Below are 19,782 nucleotides of genomic sequence, written 5' to 3' on the forward strand. Positions count from 1 at the left end.
TCTCCTTCACCTTTCTCTCTCTCTCCATCTCTGTCTCCCTCTTTCTCTTGCTCTCTCTCTCCCTGATTTCATGCTCTTCAGGGAAGTTCTATGTCACATAAAGCCTCATTCAAGGCCCCTGAAGTCCTGCATTTATACATCACAATGACAAGCAGACACAGGGCAGAGGACTGCGGCATAATATCGATAAAGCATTTGTCAAGCCCTCTCACCAACTGTCAGAACTCCCATACTGCCTTTTGCCCAGTCCTCCAGGGGGAACCAACACCCCCCCCCCCACTCTGGAGTTTCTACTCTGCCTGAGAGGTCAATACAGAGAGATTTGTATGTACATCAACGTATTCCTTAGCTTCATCAGACAAGCAAGAATAGGGAAAGAGTGAGCATCACATCTCAGTGAGGAGTGAGCAGGAGTCAAGGTACCACTGACACCAGGCACCAAAATGGTAGGGAGGACCTATGAAACATGGCTTTGCTGTCTCTATGACCACCTCATTGTGTCCCTAATTGAATGCAGATATATCACCACACACTGGCACCCACGGCCTGCGTGGAGATCGCTGCCATGCACAGCTTGGATGCGGTCTCACAGCTGCTCTGTGTCTGTGCCTTGTCTGATCGACTTGACCACCCAATGCCCCAGGGCAGTCCATAGCATCCCAAGTGAAAATGAGGCTCTTGGCAGGGGGGGTTGTCGGGGGATGCAGATGAGCAGAGTGGGTGGCATCTGGACTGACTCAACTTTCAGAGGCAACAACAGCTGAGCTGGCACAGCTAACACAGCTGTGTTTCTACACAGGTAGATCAGTGTGGTGTAGTGGTAAGGGAAGTGGACTTTGGTTCCCCAGAGGCCTAAAAGACCTGCAGTTAAATGGCGCCAAAAGTAATACCAGAACATTCAGTTTTGCAAGGTAATGGAATAATTGCCATGATAGCAGAGTGACAGGTGGCAAAGGAATTCCTGCTCAGCGGGATGTGTACAGGGCTACTCATTCCTAGTGCCAGAGGGCTGCAGTGTCTGCAGGGCTACTCTACCCTGATTCTGGAGGGCTGCAGTGCCTGCAGAGCCACTCTACCCTGGGGCCTCATTTATAAAAAAGTTGCGTAGAAACCATCCTATGTTTATCTAAGATCATTTCTGAAATGTGCGTACGTGTGATTCAGAGACAATGAATGTATGCACAAAAAAACGTGCATGGGGTGATGATGTCGCTGGGCTGAGAGGGTTCACTGGCACTGAGCTCCCGCTCTCATCGACCTTAATTCACATTTTTCCTGACCACAGGCTGTCATCTTTCTATCTGACCCTTTTATCTGACAACATCCCATCAGTTTCTTCGAATCTTGGCTTCCAAAAATAATGAATTTGGACACTAAACGGGGCATAATCAAAATCGATCGGGTGCACAGAGGCTTTGGGTCACCAGGGGGAGATCGCCCGAGACCCATCCTGATCAAGCTACACAATTTTAGGGACAAGCAACGGATCACTGAGGGGAAAACAACAGCTGACACATGAAGGACAAAAGGTGTTCATCCAGCAGGATTTCTCCGCTACAGTCAAGGAGAAGCGGCGTAGCTTTAACAAGGTGTGTGAACAGCTGATTGAACAAAATATTCGCTTCTCTATGTGCTTCCCAGCTATCCTCAGCTTTACTCACAACGGAGAGAAACATGCTTTTCAGTCCCCTCGAGAGGCACAGACTTTTTTGGATGGACTGCCATGAACTATGTAAGAATTGCCACCGTGTAAGTACATCTTTAGTGGTAGGCTAGCACTCTGGAGTTTGTTTGAACTGTGCTTTAAGTAACATTACAAATTGCAAATACTAAGTTAATTCTGGTACAAATTAGTTTATGTTTGCTTTAGAATGCAGCTGCAATGCAACCTAAATAAATAAGTTAGCCTACTATATTGGGTTATTATACTGGCATGAAAAGGGCTGTCTGCGGTTTGATTCTGTGGGCAGAGTATCATGATCCCTAAAGGGATGTTTAAGGAGTAACCGTCAGGGTCGCTGTGGAGGGGGTGGGGTTGAAGACATTTGTAGGCGTGGTAGTTTGTAGCAAGCTCATTCGGAGTAGCACTGACACTAATTCTTTTCTTCGGTGTATCAATCACTTTCAGCATCATGTACCCTGCTGTAAGTGTTGTACGAACCTTGTTGTACTGGTTTTGTTTTCTACTTGTTGTTGAGCCTGTTAGGGCTATTTTCAGTGTTTGGTTTCCATTGTTTGTGGAAGGAGTTTTTCTTAACAGTGCTCTTAAGTGTATTTTTTCATCACCACCATCGAAACCTGTGATATTTTCATCTTGTGCTTTTATGCTAATATTTAGTAATGTAATGTTAGACACATTATTTCGGTGTTGCTTACGACTCTTTCACTTTATATGGATTATGCATTTTCTGAATATCTCTTTAACATATAACAACTATGTGTGATATTAAGATTATCTCTTTAAATGTCATGGGGGTTGGCCATGTCATAAAAAGACAGAGGATCATTTCTTTGTTAAAGAAAGAAAATGCATAAATTGCTCTACTCCAGGAAACACACTTGACAGATCTGGAACACATTAAATTAAGGAGGAGTTGGATAGGCAAAGTTTTTACCCATCTTTCAATTCGCACAGTATGGGAGTAGCCATTCTTGTACACAAAAAATTACCCTTCACTTTAGATGAGGTCATCAAAGATGATGAAGGCCGATTTGTTATTATTTCGGGTTTCTTGTATGGGGAACGTGTTCTTATTGGCTGTATTTATGCCCCTAATACGTTTGAGTCCTCTTTTTTTTCAAAACTGCTTGCTGCGATTTCTTCACATCTAACTCCTTTTACAATAATTGGGGGAGACTTTAACTGTATGCAGGTGTTGACTAATCTCCACCAAAGCCTGCTTTTATCTCAAAAAAGACAGCAAGACTTAAGGAAATGTGTGTAGATCTGAGTCTCTTTGACATTTGGAGAATTACAAATCCAAGGGTTAAAGATTACACTTTTTATTCACACCCCCATCAGTCCCAATCAAGAATTGGATAAACTGGATAAAAATTGTTTATCATTCACATGGGGCTTGTGTCCTGACCAATGGTATGCATTCTTCTCCTTTTCCACTTTGTAGAGGGACAAGACAGGGTTGCCCCTTTCTCCCCTCCTTTTTGCCTTTACACTAGAGCCACTGGCAGAACACATTAGGAATCATAAGGATATATATGGTGTCACTTTAGGTAGAACTACACATAAGATTGCATCATATGCAGACAACATTTTACTTTTTCTCATAAACCCTGAGATCTCGATCCCAGCTACCCTGTCTATTATAAATTCATTTGGTCTAATATCAGGCTACAAAGTAAATTATACTAAATCTGAAGCTACGCCTCTAGGGAATTTTGGCAGTACAAGTTCATTTGTTAATTTTCGTTTCTGATGGGCCACCTCAGGCTTTGATTACCTTGGAATAAAAGTGTCACCCAGTGTTGAGGACCTGTGGAAACTTAATTTCACACACACAATTAGAACTGTTAAAAAATGACCTGGAGAAATGGTGTGATCTTTCCCTTTCTTGGATAGGTAGAATTAGTCTGATAAAGATGAACATACTCCTCAGATTACTTTATCCCTTACAGATGTTACCTTTATGGATATCAAAGAAAGTATTTTCAGGCCTGGAAACGGCATTTTCTCGATTTATTTGGCATAATAAAAAGACCAGGATTAGGATGAAGTTTTTACAACTGCCAGTAGAACAGGGAGGCTTAGCCCTACCTAATTTGAGATTTTATAATTGAGCATGCCATACCCATATAGTTTGGGAATTGCTACAGTCTCATTTAAAATGAGGCAAGACATGACTAAATATCTATGTGACGGAGCGCAGTGCGTCCGTCACTGGGAACGGCGGCTTTTCCGCCTCCGCACGAACAATGACATGAATTAAACCACAAATAATGCCTTACCGTATCTGTTTGCATGATGTTAATGTGTTTTGTTGGTATGCTGTAGGATGTCTGGTTAAGGTCTGGGGTTTATCTAGAGTCTGTGATAACAGTGAAAAGTTGTCATGTATGTAACACGGAATCAATGAAAGACGCAAAACACGGTACATTGTAATTTAGAATCGTAATTTATTTAAAGCAGCTATGTAAGAGTTCTTTAAGTGCGCACATTTAACACCAGAACACTTGCTAGTTGGCTGTTATTTATGCTGTTTCTGAAATGTATGTACCTACTTACTGATGGTTCCTGTACTCCTGTTGTCTTCTGGGTGTGAGCGAGCAAACTGGGGTGCAGGACGGGGAAGCTTTTTCTGCGCTCTTTTCGCGCTCCGATAAGGAAGCGCTCATTGGTACAGGGGTGCTCCGTGCAAATTTATTTTAATCGTTAAAGAAGTGTCTAAGGGCATTAATAAAATAAACATCTGATTGTCTGTAAGGAAGGTGTTTTGCCAATGTGCTTTGATCAATGAAATATTGTGTGTAGTGGTTAATTGATTTAGGTCTGTGCAATGGTTGAGACCGGGGTTTCATATGGTTTCTGTGTAGCTCAGATGGGGAGATGCCTCTGAAGTGAGAGGTCATGCCATTGGACCTTTGTAATAGGGCCTAGTTAATATATGGGCATTGTCTCAGTGTTCTTTTCCCTTTTTGCCACAGTGCTTTGTTTGTTTTGTCTTTAGTGTCTGTATGCTTATAACCCTGCCAGTAGCCTAAAGTAAAATAAAAAGTTTTCAAACTGGAAACTTTTGTCTGCAGTTGTCCCTCATTCAGTCTTGACCACATCTCCGCTCGGGCACACTCCTTTACAATCTAGGAAAAAACATTCCATCATACGCATTAATACCACCAACTACGAATGAAGAGTTTGCCCTGGGAGTTAGAAATAGTGTTTTTGACATATGGCATGCCAAAGGGAACAGGCTTGTTGGGGACTTATATCAGGACAATACACTGATGTCCTTTCAGCAACTTCAACAAAAATTTTATATTTCATCACTACAATTTTTTGAGTACCTTCAAGCCCGTCATTTTATTCAATCAAAGGTGAAAAAACTCCCCACAGACACTCCCTTTCTTAATGAAAGATTTATTTTTATTGAAGCGAAGAGATACAAAATGTTTTCTTTCACATTCCTACTCACTGCTCTATTCCGTAGATCCCTCAGATATACGCAAGGTCATACAGAAATGGGGGTGCGATCTTGGTGATGAATACATTGAGGATGACTGGCAAGAAGCAATAGCTTCTGCCAGAACCACTTTTATTTGCAACCAAATGAGAGAAACTCTCATTCTCCACAGATCCCACATAACGCCTTTTATACTTAATAAAATGAACAACCAGACCTCTCCTCTTTGTACTAAATGTAAGAGAAACATTGGGACATACATTCACAATTTCTGGGAGTGTCGCAAAATTTTGGAGTAATATAGCACAGGAATTGGGCAAGATTTTTTCTTTGAAAGTTAACAAAGATCCAGGCCTCTTTATATTGAGCCTGCCTTCCAAAGCATTGTCCCTGAGTAGATATGACTTTGAACTATGTGACAAACTCCTACTCCTGGCTAGGAGATGTATTTTAAAGCAGTGGATAAGTGATAAGCCTCCTTCAGTCACACAGTGGTCTCACAAAATTTATAAAGTTTTACCTTTAGAAAGACTAACTGCTAGAGCGAGGGGAGTTGATGGTCTGTTTGAGAGAACATGGTCAACTTTTTTAATGTATCTACCCCCATCCCTTCAGAACATTGTGGGAAAGGGGAAATATGTTTTAGATTGGAATAATCCCTCTGGTCCCTAGATGAACCATTGGCACACAGAATGTACACCTGTCGTTACCCCCTTCTTTAGGAATTTCTTTTTTATTATATATATATAATATATATATACAGTGCTGGCCAAAAGTATTGGCACCCCTGCAATTCTGTCAGATAATGCTCAATTTCTCCCAGAAAATGATTGCAATTACAAATGTTTTGGTAGTAATATCTTCATTTATTTTGCTTGCAATGAAAAAACACAAAAGACAATGAAAAAAAAATTAAATCAATTATCATTTTACACAAAACTCCAAAAATGGACCGGACAAAAGTATTGGCACCCTCAGCCTAATACTTGGTAGCACAACCTTTGGACAAAATAACTGCGAACAACCGCTTCCGGTATCCATCAATGAGTTTCTTACAATGCTCTGCTGGAATTTTAGACCATTCTTCTTTGGCAAACTGCTCCAGCTCCCTGAGATTTGAAGGGTGCCTTCTCCAAACTGCCATTTTCAGATCTCTCCACAAGTGTTCTATGGGATTCAGGTCTGGACTCATTGCTGGCCACTTTAGAAGTCTCCAGTGCTTTCCCTCAAACCATTTTCTAGTGCTTTTTGAAGTGTGCTTTGGGTCATTGTCCTGCTGGAAGACCCATGACCTCTGAGGGAGACCCAGCTTTCTCACACTGGGCCCTACATTACGCTGCAAAATTTGTTGGTAGTCTTCAGACTTCATAATGCCATGCACACGGTCAAGCAGTCCAGTGCCAGAGGCAGCAAAGCAACCCCAAAACATCAGGGAACCTCCGCCATGTTTGACTGTGGGGACCGTGTTCTTTTCTTTGAAGGCCTCGTTTTTTTTCCTGTAAACTCTATGTTGATGCCTTTTCCCAAAAAGCTCTACTTTTGTCTCATCTGACCAGAGAACATTCTTCCAAAATGTTTTTGGCTTTCTCAGGTAAGTTTTAGCAAACTCCAGCCTGGCTTTTTTATGTCTCTGGGTCAGAAGTGGAGTCTTCCTGGGTATCCTACCATAGAGTCCCTTTTCATTCAGACACCGACGGATAGTACGGGTTGACACTGTTGTACCCTCGGACTGCAGGACAGCTTGAACTTGTCTGGATGTTAGTCGAGGTTCTTTATCCACCATCCGCACAATCTTTCGTTGAAATCTCTCGTCAATTTTTCTTTTCCGTCCACATCTAGGGAGGTTAGCCACAGTGCCATGGGCTTTAAACCTATTGATGACACTGCGCACGGTAGACACAGGAACATTCAGGTCTTTGGAGATGGACTTATAGCCTTGAGATTGCCCATGCTTCCTCACAATTTTGCTTCTCAAGTCCTCAGACAGTTCTTTGGTCTTCTTTCTTTTCTCCATACTCAATGTGGTACACACAAGGACACAGGACAGAGGTTGAGTCAACTTTAATCCATTTTAACTGGCTGCAAGTGTGATTTAGTGATTGCCACCACCTGTTATGTGTCACAGGTAAGTAACAGGTGCTGTTAATTACACAAATTAGAGAAGCATCACATGATTTTTCAAAGGGTGCCAATACTTTTGTCCGGCCCATTTTTGGAGTTTTGTGTAAATTGATACTTGATTTGACTTTTTTTTCTTTCTCTTTTGTGTTTTTTTATTGCAAGCAAAATAAATGAAGATATTACTACCAAAACATTTGTAATTGCAATCATTTTCTGGGAGAAATTGAGCATTATCTGACAGAATTGCAGGGGTGCCAATACTTTTGGCCAGCACTGTATATATATATATATATATATGTGTGTGTGTGTGTGTGTGTGTGTATGCAGAGCTGGCCCGTGGCATAGGAGGTATAGGCAAATGCCATCCATCCATTTAACTTTTACTATTTTTACTAATAGTATTTTAACAGTATTATTTCGAAATATTACCAAAAAAGCCCACAACAACATAGCTACATAGCGTATGTTCTGGGTTGCCTGCTGCTGCCTCTAGGTTACACGCGAGAGGTATAAATTCAGGCCAGCACGTGGTATTGTTTACAGACACAGCGGCTGACAGACTTGTAGTTGGAGCGGAATAAGCAAAATAAGCGAAATGAGTGACACAGAAAAAAGAAAAAGTAGTGCCCAGGACCAGCTCGAAGGATGAAGACATTGTCAACAAGAAATGTCACTCAACTTCAGTAGTTTGGAGATATTTTGGCTATTTACAATCCGACAAGAACAGAGCAGCATGCACTGCAAACTGTTCCGAAGACACGTGCCATCAAAGACAAGAAATGCCACAAACCTGTTTCATCATTTGAAACAATATCACCCATTAGAACACACAGAAAGTAGGAAATTACAGTCCCCAACCGAGTGTTCTTACTGGACCCTCGACAAGCACCAGGCCAGTACTCAGTGTGACTACCCAGCAGGAAACGATCGTATCAGCATTTTCCAGCACTGTATGTATATCCCTTTCCTTATATTGGCATGTTGCTGTCATTGTTTTATTTTTATTTATAATTTTTCATTTTCTGAGATGTAAAGGGCACTGTGTTGTTTAATTTCAAATGTAATGGTAAAAATCAGTAACATTTACATTAAAAAAACAAACAAACGTGCGCACACCACTCTTCCTGATGTGAAATCTTTAAATCACAAATGATCTTGAAATTGTGCGCAGCTAAATGGTTGTAGATCTCCCCCTTGTAAACACCACCTAATTAATTTCAATAGCATATAAAGGAGCTTGAATCAAAACCCAAATCCTGTACTTGATAATGGCGAGCTGCAAGAAAAAATTTTTTAGCGAGGCCGAAATCGAGGTCCTGTTGGCGGAGGTGCAGATGCATGCAGGGATGCTGTTTGGGAGCCTTTCCAGTGGCGTTACCACTTACCTGCTTATGAAGAAGTAGAAGTAGCTTTATTTGTCACATGCATGTTGTACAGAGTACCTCAGCAGTGAAATGTAATTGCAACACTCCAACTGTGCAAATAAATGACACACAATACACGAGTATAAAGAAAAATAAAAATAGAAGAAAGTATAAAAAATATATAAAAAATAGAAGAAAATATGAAAGAATAAGAAATTTACACAACAGATACTATTTACAGAGCAGATGAAGTGTCCTGAGGATATAACGTGACATTCATGTTATACTGTGAGATAACATGATGAGCAGCAGAAAGCAGTAAAACTAAGTGCAAACAAGACAGTGCAGGTGTAAAAGGAATGTTCACTGTCTATATGGCCTGTGCAACATGAAAATATAAAGTGACTTTGCTGGGTCCCATATAGAATATAGAATAAGTGGCTAGGTGGTGGTGTTTATTGTCCGTATGGCCTGGGGAAAGAAGCTTCTTCTGAAGCGTTCAGTCCTTTCTTTCGTCCCTCTACAATAACAACTATACTTATTATATTATTTGGCTGAAGTCGTTCCACATTTGTACAAACTAGCACCTTGGCATTGATAAAACACAACGTGAGTTGTGGATCACAATGAAAATGAGTTTCTGTCTGTAATGTTATCTTTTAAAATGACGTTTATCTGAAAAGTGTTACTTCCATCCCCGCTCTCCCCTAAGTAGCCTAACATTATTATCCCTTTCGTAAGTAACTTATAAGTTAAGGTTATATGCAGCTAAATAAATATATTGTCATATGTGCTATTAGGCTTATCCAAGTGTTTGTGGGGACTGAGGAAGCTAAATTACCTCACTTACTGCATGTTTAACTTCATGTTCTTTTTTTTATTTAGGCTGTCATTTGTTTTATAAGTCATTGTGTTGGTGTTACAAGTTCATAAGTTGTATTATGTTATACTGTGTTGAAATAAATTAACAAAATGTTCAGTCTCCTTGCTGGTTGTTTCGACACATTCAGAATCGTTACCGCTTTTGCGGTTAGCATTGTCATTAACAGACTGCTCGCTTCGTGCGTGCGCTTGTAAAATTTATATTTTAAAGGCTCATTATTACGGTTTGTATTTCTTTGTAATGTAGCACAGTGTTAACAATGTTACTTATAACATTCTTCCTCAGCCCTGGAACTCAAACTATTTTCTGATGTTCCAAAAATATATATTTAAATAATTAAATTAATGTCATAAAGTGCGACGACTAGTCGACTAATGGCTTGAACTAACAACTACTAGTCGACTAGGAAAATCTTTGGTTGGGGGCAGCCCTACCTTCAAGGATGTGTCAATTATGCTAATAAGGGTAGTTTTGGAAAACCAATGTGTGTTGTTGTTTTGTTTTCCACAAGTAGCCTAGCTTATGTTCTTTTAATTTATTAATAGCTTTATTGTGCAAACCATTATGTATAGCCTAAGCAATGTGTTCATCTGGCAATGCAACTACAACAGCATCTACTACTACTACTACTACTAATAATAATAATAATATAATAATACACTAATCCCCCCTTATCCGCAGGGGATATGTTCCAAGACCCCCAGTGGATGCCTGAAACCGCGGATAGTACCGAACCCTGTATATACTATGTTTTTCCTATACATAGGTGATTAACGAGCGGGTAGCATATACAGCGTGGATATGCTGGACAAAGGGATGATTCACGTCCTGGGCGGGATGGCGTGAGATTTCATCATGCTACTCAGAATGGCGCTCAATTTAAAACTCATGAATTGTTTATTCCTGGTATATTCCGTTTAATATTTTCGGACTGCAGTTGACCGCGGGTAATTGAACCGCGGAAAGCGAAACCGTGGATAAGGGGGGACCACTGTAATAATAATAATGAGGAAACAATTAGGCAGCAGATGACATGTTGGCGCTCTTAGATTTCCAAATAACTGCAGTACTCCAACATTACCACAAGGAAATGTGCGTATGCCAAGTTGGAACCTGACGTGGAGCTAAGTACTTTTCCACGTCAAAGACCGTTTTTATAAATCTGAACTTTGGTGTGGATTTGAGTGTATGCACATTCTAAGATCAAATCTGTGCGTAAGAACGTTTTATACATTACATGTTTGCTGGATCAGCACTAGATTTTTGTCAACACCATCTGACACATAGAAATGTCTATAAAATTATTTTGAATTAACTTATCACAGATATTTTGACTCTTAGCAGTTTCTTGGTTCTCTTAATTAATGGAATCATATCACCTTTTAAAAGTTAGATTAGTCAATGTTTAATGATTACAGTTTAGGTCGTATAGATTAACCAATTTTGTATTTAATCTCATTAATGAACAGTGATATTTAGAAGCATAAAAATTACACATTAACTTTGGAAATGCAGTGATTTTATAGACAAATATTCTTGATGGAACAAAAGAGATATTATTTTTAAAAAAAACAACAACAAAGTCCATCTGATGGAGTTGACAAGGCATTGACGGTGGTGACGCAAAACTGATGCTGGTGACAAACTTGAAAGGAACAGGAAAATTTCATTCATTGAACTCTCACAAATATTGTAACATTGCAAGACATGTAGAAAACATATTATGTAACCATTCTTTTCTTGGATTCACATCTCAAGGCAGTAGAGGGACTTTAAACATCAGGCAATAGACAATGCACATATAACCCAATTGTAAAGTCCACAATCTCTTCAAATATATGCTGCTTACACATAAACTAATTCAAATCATTCAAAATCTTTCAAAATGACAGCTGAACCTTTAAAAATATTGCTGTCATAAAAAAACTTAATATATGATCAAATTTGACTTCTCAAGGCAGTCGATGGAGTTTAAACACCAGGCAACAGACGATTCAAGTGTTCCTCTTCTATGAAGTCCATGACCTTTGCAGATATGTGGTATATGTCCCTGGTGCTGCTTGTACGGACTGGTGATGATGGTTCATTCAGCTTAACTAGAATATCTGTAAATGGCACAAAGCGGACATCCCGCCATCCTTTTTTTTTTTTGCTGAAAACAAACATTTTGCCCATGACGATGAAAAAATTCAACTTGAACATCTTGATGCTCTGGGTCAATTGTTAAGGCTTTACCGGTTCTGGCCATATATGACAACAAGCCAGTCTCCACTCTGAACATCACCAGGGCCTATCCCAGTTGTTGTGCCCTCAGGTCCTCTGCTGGGCTCTTTCTCCATGGCCTCCAATCAATATCACCAGAGGACTTAGTACTTCAGCAGCACTAGAATCTTCATGTTCATCTGGGTCATGAGGGATGCCATCCAAAGAGTGAGTAACTGGACTGAAACACTGGTAAATCTGTGGCTCACTGCAAAAACATGAAATGTGCCTACAATGGATGATATTCCCTTGAGCTGCTACTTAATGAATCTTCCTTGTTCCTGGGATGGATTTCAGGGGTTGCATGAGGAGAGTGTCACAGGACTGAAAATCATCATTGCTGACGTATTGTAGCTTGACCCCACTTAGGTTGCTGGACACCATCTCATAAAATGCTCTGCCATCCACAATGTCCCGACCTCTCAGCACAATACTGTCTGCACATCTCTTTACTGTTACCCCAATGCCATCTGGGGCACCCTTTCCATGTGATGTAGGGAAGAAATTCCATGCTGCATTCTTAAATCCCAGTCGGGGAGGGACAGCACAGAGGAGGAGAAAGTTCTTTTTATTTTTATACTGTTTGCTTGGACCATCTGACCAGAAGTGGACAGTGTTAATATTTGGAAATCTGGCATGAATGTCTGTCAGGATTTGATCCATATAGGTACAGATGGCTGCAGCATCCTGGCGCTTGGGACTGTGCAGATTCCTGCCTTTTCATGTTTGGTGTAGAACATACCCATATGAAGTATGATCTGTGGGAGGTTTTGCCCATAGTGACAGGATTGTACTTCTGAGCTGAATTTACATTTCCAGGCCTCAGAGAAGCTCCATCTTCTGTTCGCTCCTCAATACACTTCCACTGCTTCCACTCCGTCTGTGTTTTCCCTTGATCTGGAGAAAGACCTGAATATTTGTTTATACATCAGGGGCAGGTATGTAAAAGACAAGAATCACTTGCTGGAGAACAACATACAAGTTGGAAACTCTGTTCAAGTTTGTTGGTTGCCACAGCATTGATTGACTTCAGTACCTCAAGCATCAATGTTGCATTCTCATGGTTCTGACATTGACATGTCTTTCAATCTGAGGCTCTTGGAGATGTGATGTAGAATGGATGCAATGCACAGAAGGATGAATAACTAAGTCTAATGTTTGGGTTTTGCTGGATAAATGCATTGTGAATTTTTACTTAGTGTCTATCAGAATCATCCTTTTACGTTTTACTTTTGTTATGCTTGCATTGTTTTCCAAAAACTTGTGAACACTTAGGGAGATGGTCTGGAGGAAGCTAGTCTTCCTTCGTTTTGGTATCTTTGTTTTGGCAGGGTATCTAGATCTTGCTGGCCTTCCTGTGCTCTTTTCCTGCGTTCTCTTGACTCTTTCTGTGCTTGTTTCCAAAACCTTCTCTTATGCTTCTTTATGTTTTTATTTTGCCCTCCTCCACCCTATTTCTCCCATCTTTCCCTCTCCTTTCTCAGGAGCTCCTCCTTCAGTTCAGTCTGGCTATTAATTTTTTCTCTCATTTTTTGATATTCCCTGTTCCTTCTCTTTCGCTCTTCCACTGATAACTTCTCTCTAGCCATTCTAGCCTGAAATGCATACCATTTTGCAATCAGTATACTTTTCTGATGATAAGCATCAGCTAGAAATGACAGATAAGCATAAGCAACACCTTATTACATATTAAGTACTTGAGAGGCTATTGAAATGAGATTCAATTCAAAACATAAAGCTATACAGCAATTGGTTGAAATTCAACAAATAAAACTGTGCCACAGTAATATCAAATGCATGGGAAGTAATATCATTGAAGTAAACTACATTAAAATGAGTGAATAACACACTTTAGTGGCATTTGTCAACACCGTCAGACACAACTACTGATGGTGTTGACATCTGACAAAGTTGACAAATTACCATATTTCCTCTTATAATGCATGTGTTTCTCACAGGAGCTATCTTGTTTATCATCAGTTACTTCTGACCTCTATAATCAACTTAAATTAAGCCTTTATTACAGAAGATTTCACACAAATCTTGCATTTCATTGATTATGGTGTTGACACACTATGGTTGTGACATGCAAGGTATTAACAAATAGGTATGAAATCAAAAGAATATTAAAAACTTACCAGAGCTAGAGTGGTCTCATGGCATGGGGAAGAACAAGGAAGTGGTAAAGGGGTCCTCAGAGTTTTAGCTACCCACAATAATTCCAGATTTTTTTATAAAAAAAAAAAATGTCTGACAGTGTTGATAAAAACTCAGGACACAAGTTCAGTCAACTAGAAAGTACATTAAAATCATTTTAAATTGTAACTTTTGATAATCATGAAATTATTTACTCAACCTCTTACACGTAGTAATTATGATGTTTAATTTAACATTCCTTTTAATTCTTTTTAAGCTATTGTATTGTAATGAGACCTGCTTCAGGACAAGGGTTTTTTCAGGCACTGGTCACATATTATTTCAATTAGAATAAAAAATATTTATAAAACAACATGAAATCATATTTTGTTGTGCTAACATTGTCCTGGTTAGTCTTTTGGTTATCTGTATGAATAATATTATGCACATTTTTTACCCAAAAACTTTGTTTTATCTGGTGGACATGTTTTGTCCCAGATCTCAAGAATGACTGCTATGCTTGTTAGCCACTGACTGCAAATATACCACCTCCTGGAAATGTTCATGGTAACTTGGGGAACAGGCGTTTGATGATTTCCTGCCCAGGTAGGGCTGCAGCAGTATAGACATTTCCTTACCATGGTATTCGAAGAATGCCACCTTGCGGTTTGTGGTAATACCGCAACCAACCCCCCCGTGTTTAATTATTCATTCATTTGACATTACTTTTCCCTTAATATGTTGAAATTGTTGAGCTGAAAGAGTTTAAGGAGTTAAAATAAACATAATTAAAAAGATTATTTCTGCATGGCATGTCTGTCTTGTCTGTTAATGTTGCCATGATGTGCAGTCATGAGGATTCCTCCAATCACTAGGAAAACAGCCACTTATAGTTACATGTTACATGTCATATTCACATTTATTTGAATGCAATATTTACATATGTAATTTGTGTTTTCCAAGCGATTAATGGCATTCTGAAGGGGGTCATGTTGTCGACCTCCTCGTGATGAGCCCCGTCAACTGACGTCAGTCAGGCGAACAACAACAAACTGAGACAGCAGCAGCAACAACAGAAATAACCAGCATGGTTATAAGCTCAGCTGCTGCAGCTAGACGCCAACCCGGAGTATGCGCCCTACTTAGGGCGGGCACCTATGGATGCCGTACGGGACGCCATCACCCTGCTATAGCTGAATGTGGAAGACCTCACCAAGGCTAAGATTAACATCATGGAACACTTACTACAGACCCACAAGGACACTGCAATTCTCCTTCAAGAGACCCACATATGTGACAGCTCTCGACTGAAGATCCCTGGCTACACCTTGGCCACTCACACCGAGAGCGTGTGGAATTGCTACTTTGTTTTTGTGTGGCATTTTCACATTTATTTTCCAGTTCTCTTTATCACAGAATAAAGTCCCCATGTTATGGAAAGAATCCATGGTTGTTCCAGTGGCCAAGATCCCATCACCAAAGGTGTTGAATGATTATCGCCCTGTGGCGCTTACCTAATTAGTTATGAAAGGTTTTGAACAAATTGTGTGCTTCAAGTTTACTGGCCATGACACAGAGTGTAATTGACCCACTCCAATTCGCATATCAAGCAAGGAAGGGGGTAGAGGCTGCCACAGCAACATTGCTGGATTTTGTTGTCAGGCACCTGGAGGGCAAGAAGATGCATGCACGCTTATGCTTTGTTGATTTTTCATCAGCTTTCAACTGCATGCAGCCCCATATTCTAGCTCGCAAGCGCTCTGAAATACCGGCCATTGACTCTGGCACTATATGTTGGCTGGTCGACTTCCTGACAATGAGGTTACAGAGAACTCATGTTAATGACACTGTCTGAGGCCCTGATGTGCTCTACAGGATCGCCCCAGGGGTGCGTTTTGTCGCCTTTATTATTTGTGCTCTACACCAATGACTGCCGGAGTATGTTTGAGTCAAGGTTTATAATCAAGTTTGCTGATGACTCGGTGATTGTCAGTTTCCTGCAGGACTATAAGGTGGGCCATGGTCCAGTCTTAGACAATTTCATCAAATGGTGTGATGATTCATATTTGCAACTCAATGTCTCTATGACAAAAGAGATTATTGACTTCCGCCGAAACCCTCTTGCCACGGCACCAGCTTTTATCAATGGCATAGCTTTGGAGACAGTAAGCCGATACAGGTACTTGGGCACCATCCTGGATGACAAAATGACTTTCGATGCCAACACTGACTCCATATGCAAAAAGGCCAATCAGAGACTGTTTTTCTTGAGGAAGTTGAGGGGTTTTAACGTTGACAGGTCACTCTTGAAAATGTTTTATTCATCTTTTATTGAGTCAATTTTAACTTTTGCAATGATCTGTTGGTTCGGCAACCTCAGCATGGTTAACAAAAATAGGCTGGGGAAGATTGTTAAACTTTGCCAAAAGACCATTGGCACTAACTTGAATAATCTAGGCCATGTTTATCAAGTTAGAGCCACTCAGAGGGAAAAGGCCATTTTGTCAGACACTCAACACCCTCTTCATGCAGAATTTGTCTCCTGCCATCAGGGAGGAGGTACACTTTCCCTAGGAGGGCCAAATCAAACAGATATGTGAGATCATTTGTTCCATCAGCTGTTGGGTTTTTAAACAAGCTGTAAGTCTACTTGCTATTGCACACACATTTTAACAATGGACTAATGGACTCTTAGCGTTTTATATCTCATTGCATTTTTAATATGATGACAATCTACTGTATGTTATGTATTTATGCTCTTTATTTATTCATATTTTATTTATTTTATGATGTGTGTTGGATGTGTTGACTACTGTTTGCAAACCAAATTGCCCCTCGGGGACAATAAAGACTATCCAATCCAATCCAATCCAATCCAATGCCAAATGGAAAGAGATTGCAGCGTCCCCTACTGCCTCTGCCGTGGAATGGATGGCAACACAAGTCAAAGGTGTCACCATCACCAAAGTCTACAAGCCACCTTCACCGGTGGTGAAATAGACCTGACCACACCAGACAACATCACAACTGGCTGCAGCATCTGGAAAGCGTTGCCTAATTGTACCTGCAGAAGAAGAAGAAGAAGAAGCATTCTGAAGACTGTCTAGACATGAGGCAGCAATTTTTTAAAAAATTGCTAGTGTCCAGGCTTAAGCTACATCCTGTAGAAAAGGCTGGTTAAAACACAAACATAAATTTAAAGGTTTGTTTAAAATTGAAAGGTTATATTTTATTTTAAATAAATTACAAATAGAACTTAAATAAAAATACCCATAAGAAAACGTTTGCGAGGGGTCATGTATGATCTATGAAGTATTTTAAAATGGATTAATTGGTGGTTGGAGTTTTTTGACGCCCTAAAGATAGTAGCCCAAACAACCTCCCAATCAATTTGACCGCTAGCCAATGATAAATCTTTCTCCCATTGGTAAGTTAGAAATAGAGGCCTATCTGCATCCTATCAATTAATTTTGCATATATTTCAGAAACTAGTCCTTTAGAAGATGTCCTTGAGGTTAACCAATCAACCATAGGGTGGAGTTCTAACTCTACTCCCCATGGTACACCATAAGCCTGCAAGGCTGAGCGGAGTCTAAGGTACAGAAAAAAGGATATGGCAGGTATGTCATAGATTTATTTAATGTCCTGGAAGCTGAGAAGGCCATGTTCCTTATAGATATCTTTAAGATTATGTATCCCTGCCCTGGACCAAGAGGCTGAGGAAAAGGGTTGTTTACCAGATAGAAGTCTTTTATTATGCCAAATAGGTGAGTGAGAGTGCCACGTTGTTTTATTTCCCATTGCTTTTCAATTGTTTTCCAGGATGTAATTGGGTAGGTTATCACTGGTCCATATATCAGAGAGATCTGTTTAGAGGAGTAACCTGAAAATATTATGTCTTGCAGTCCAATTAGGGATACTAAGGCTTCCTCAATTGCCCACCAAGGCACTGCAGAGGAGGAATCTAGCCAGGTTTTTAAGAAGCGCATCTGGAAAGCTAAATGATAAAGTTGAAAATTAGATAGTGTTAATCCACCTTTAAGTTTTAATCTTTGGATTGTTTAATATTTTATTTGGGGACGTTTCCTTCCTCATATAAATTTCCGCAGGTTTGAGTCAAGTTTACCCCAATAATCCGGAGGAGGAGGAAGTGCTATCATGGAACTAATGAAATTTATTTGAGGGAGAATGTTCATTTTTACCGTAGATATATGAGTATGTAAGGAGGCTGGCATAGTAGACCATCTATCCATATCATCTTGAAGTGCACCCATATTATTTACCCTAGCTATTTTGTTGATAGAAGGAAAGATTTCTATACCTAGGTATTTAATCTTTTTTTAATAGGAATAATATGAGGAAACTTAATTTTCTTTGCAGCCACATTAAGAGGCAGAAGAGCGGATTTTGTCTAATTAATTCAATATCCCGACCGTACATTAAACTGAGAAAAGGCTGATAGAACTGTCGGGAGAGACTGCTGTACATCAGACACATAGAGCAGGATATCATCAGCATAAAGGGGTATTACATGTTCGGATTCACTGAATTTTATGGTTGATGTTAATTGGTTCTGTCATATATTTTGGACGAGAGGCTCCAATGAGAGGGTAAACAATAAGGGGGACAGGGGACAACCCTACCTGGTTCCCCTGTGTATAAGAAAAGGCTCAGAGAGTTGTGACCCTGTCGATATAATAGCAGAGGGGTTCGAATACATGATCTTCATCATATGTATAAAGTTAGTCCCAAATCCAAGACACTTCAAAACAAGCCATAATTACTCCCACTCCATGCATTCGAATGCTTTTTCAGCATCTAAAGAGAGCACTGCGCATGAAGTGTCAAGATTTGGAGCTTCAGATACAATATGAAGTAAACGGCAAATATTGTCCGCCACATAACGGCTCTTTATAAAGCCTGTTTGGTTGGGATGCACCAGTTTATCAAGTACCATTTTCAGTCGTAGGGCTAAAACCTTGGCAAACAACTTAATATCTGAGTTAATTAAAGATATTGGTCGAAAATTTGCATACTCAGTAGTAAGAAATCAAAGCAGTATTTAAGTTGCGGTGACAATATCCTTGTTTAACAGAAACTTGAAGAGATCCAATTAAAATTTTACCTAGTTGATCCCAAAAATTAAAAAGCACCTCAGGCGGAATTCCATCAGTGCCGGGGGCTTTACCTTTTGTCATAGTAATTGAAAGATGTCTCTCTTAGTACTAGTGAAATGACCCCAACACCTAAAGTAGCATTGTTTGTCTTCCTTCAAATGTGACTGCACAGGGCCTAGAGGGAGATCTTCAAAAGAGAAGCAGCACACCCCCCTTTAAAGATGTAAAATGTAACTGTTTATTCAATTAACATAATTAATATCTGTTATTTGGAGCACAGTTCTAATAGTGGTTATTTTGATTGTACCTTGTTATTGTAAGTGCAATTGAGTGCTTAGCAGGTGAATCACCATGCCAATGAATCCTCATTTACAAATCACCAATTACTGTGCAACTAATTATCAAGGCATTTGTTGTCTAGTATCTAGTAATTTGTTGTCCTCATTTCAATCACTTTATCCTTTTTTCATGGTTCAAACAAATATTTAAAAATAAATGTTCTTTACTAGAGGCTCAATATGGACCTGTGAAAAGAACAGAGCTTTTTGTACACATTCTACTGAGCCAGGAGGAGGGTTTACAACAGTACAACGGTGATGTGTGGACCCTCAGTGGGTTAATGGTCCCTCTGTCCTGTACAGATCTGCCACTGGTCAACCTTTCTGTGGAGCCACAGCCTATCCTAGAAGGAAACCTGGTCAAGTTCCACTGCTCTGCCAAGGCTAACCCACCGGTCACACACTACAGGTGAGAGCCATACACACACA

The 19,782-nt window shown here is 39.9% G+C and overlaps 1 protein-coding gene across 1 annotated transcript in view; it reads left to right on the forward strand.

Annotated features, from left to right (window-relative positions):
• Positions 1-19,782, forward strand: part of kirrel3b (kirre like nephrin family adhesion molecule 3b) — a 225,181-nt gene that overhangs the window by 175,856 nt on the left and 29,543 nt on the right. The window contains exon 6 of the mRNA XM_036537269.1: positions 19,657-19,762. Within this exon, the coding sequence (XP_036393162.1) occupies positions 19,657-19,762 (106 nt within the window). The remainder of the gene's footprint in view (positions 1-19,656; positions 19,763-19,782) is intronic.

The sequence above is a fragment of the Megalops cyprinoides genome, chromosome 9 (genome assembly GCF_013368585.1).
Source record: "Megalops cyprinoides isolate fMegCyp1 chromosome 9, fMegCyp1.pri, whole genome shotgun sequence".
Taxonomy (NCBI): domain Eukaryota; kingdom Metazoa; phylum Chordata; class Actinopteri; order Elopiformes; family Megalopidae; genus Megalops; species Megalops cyprinoides.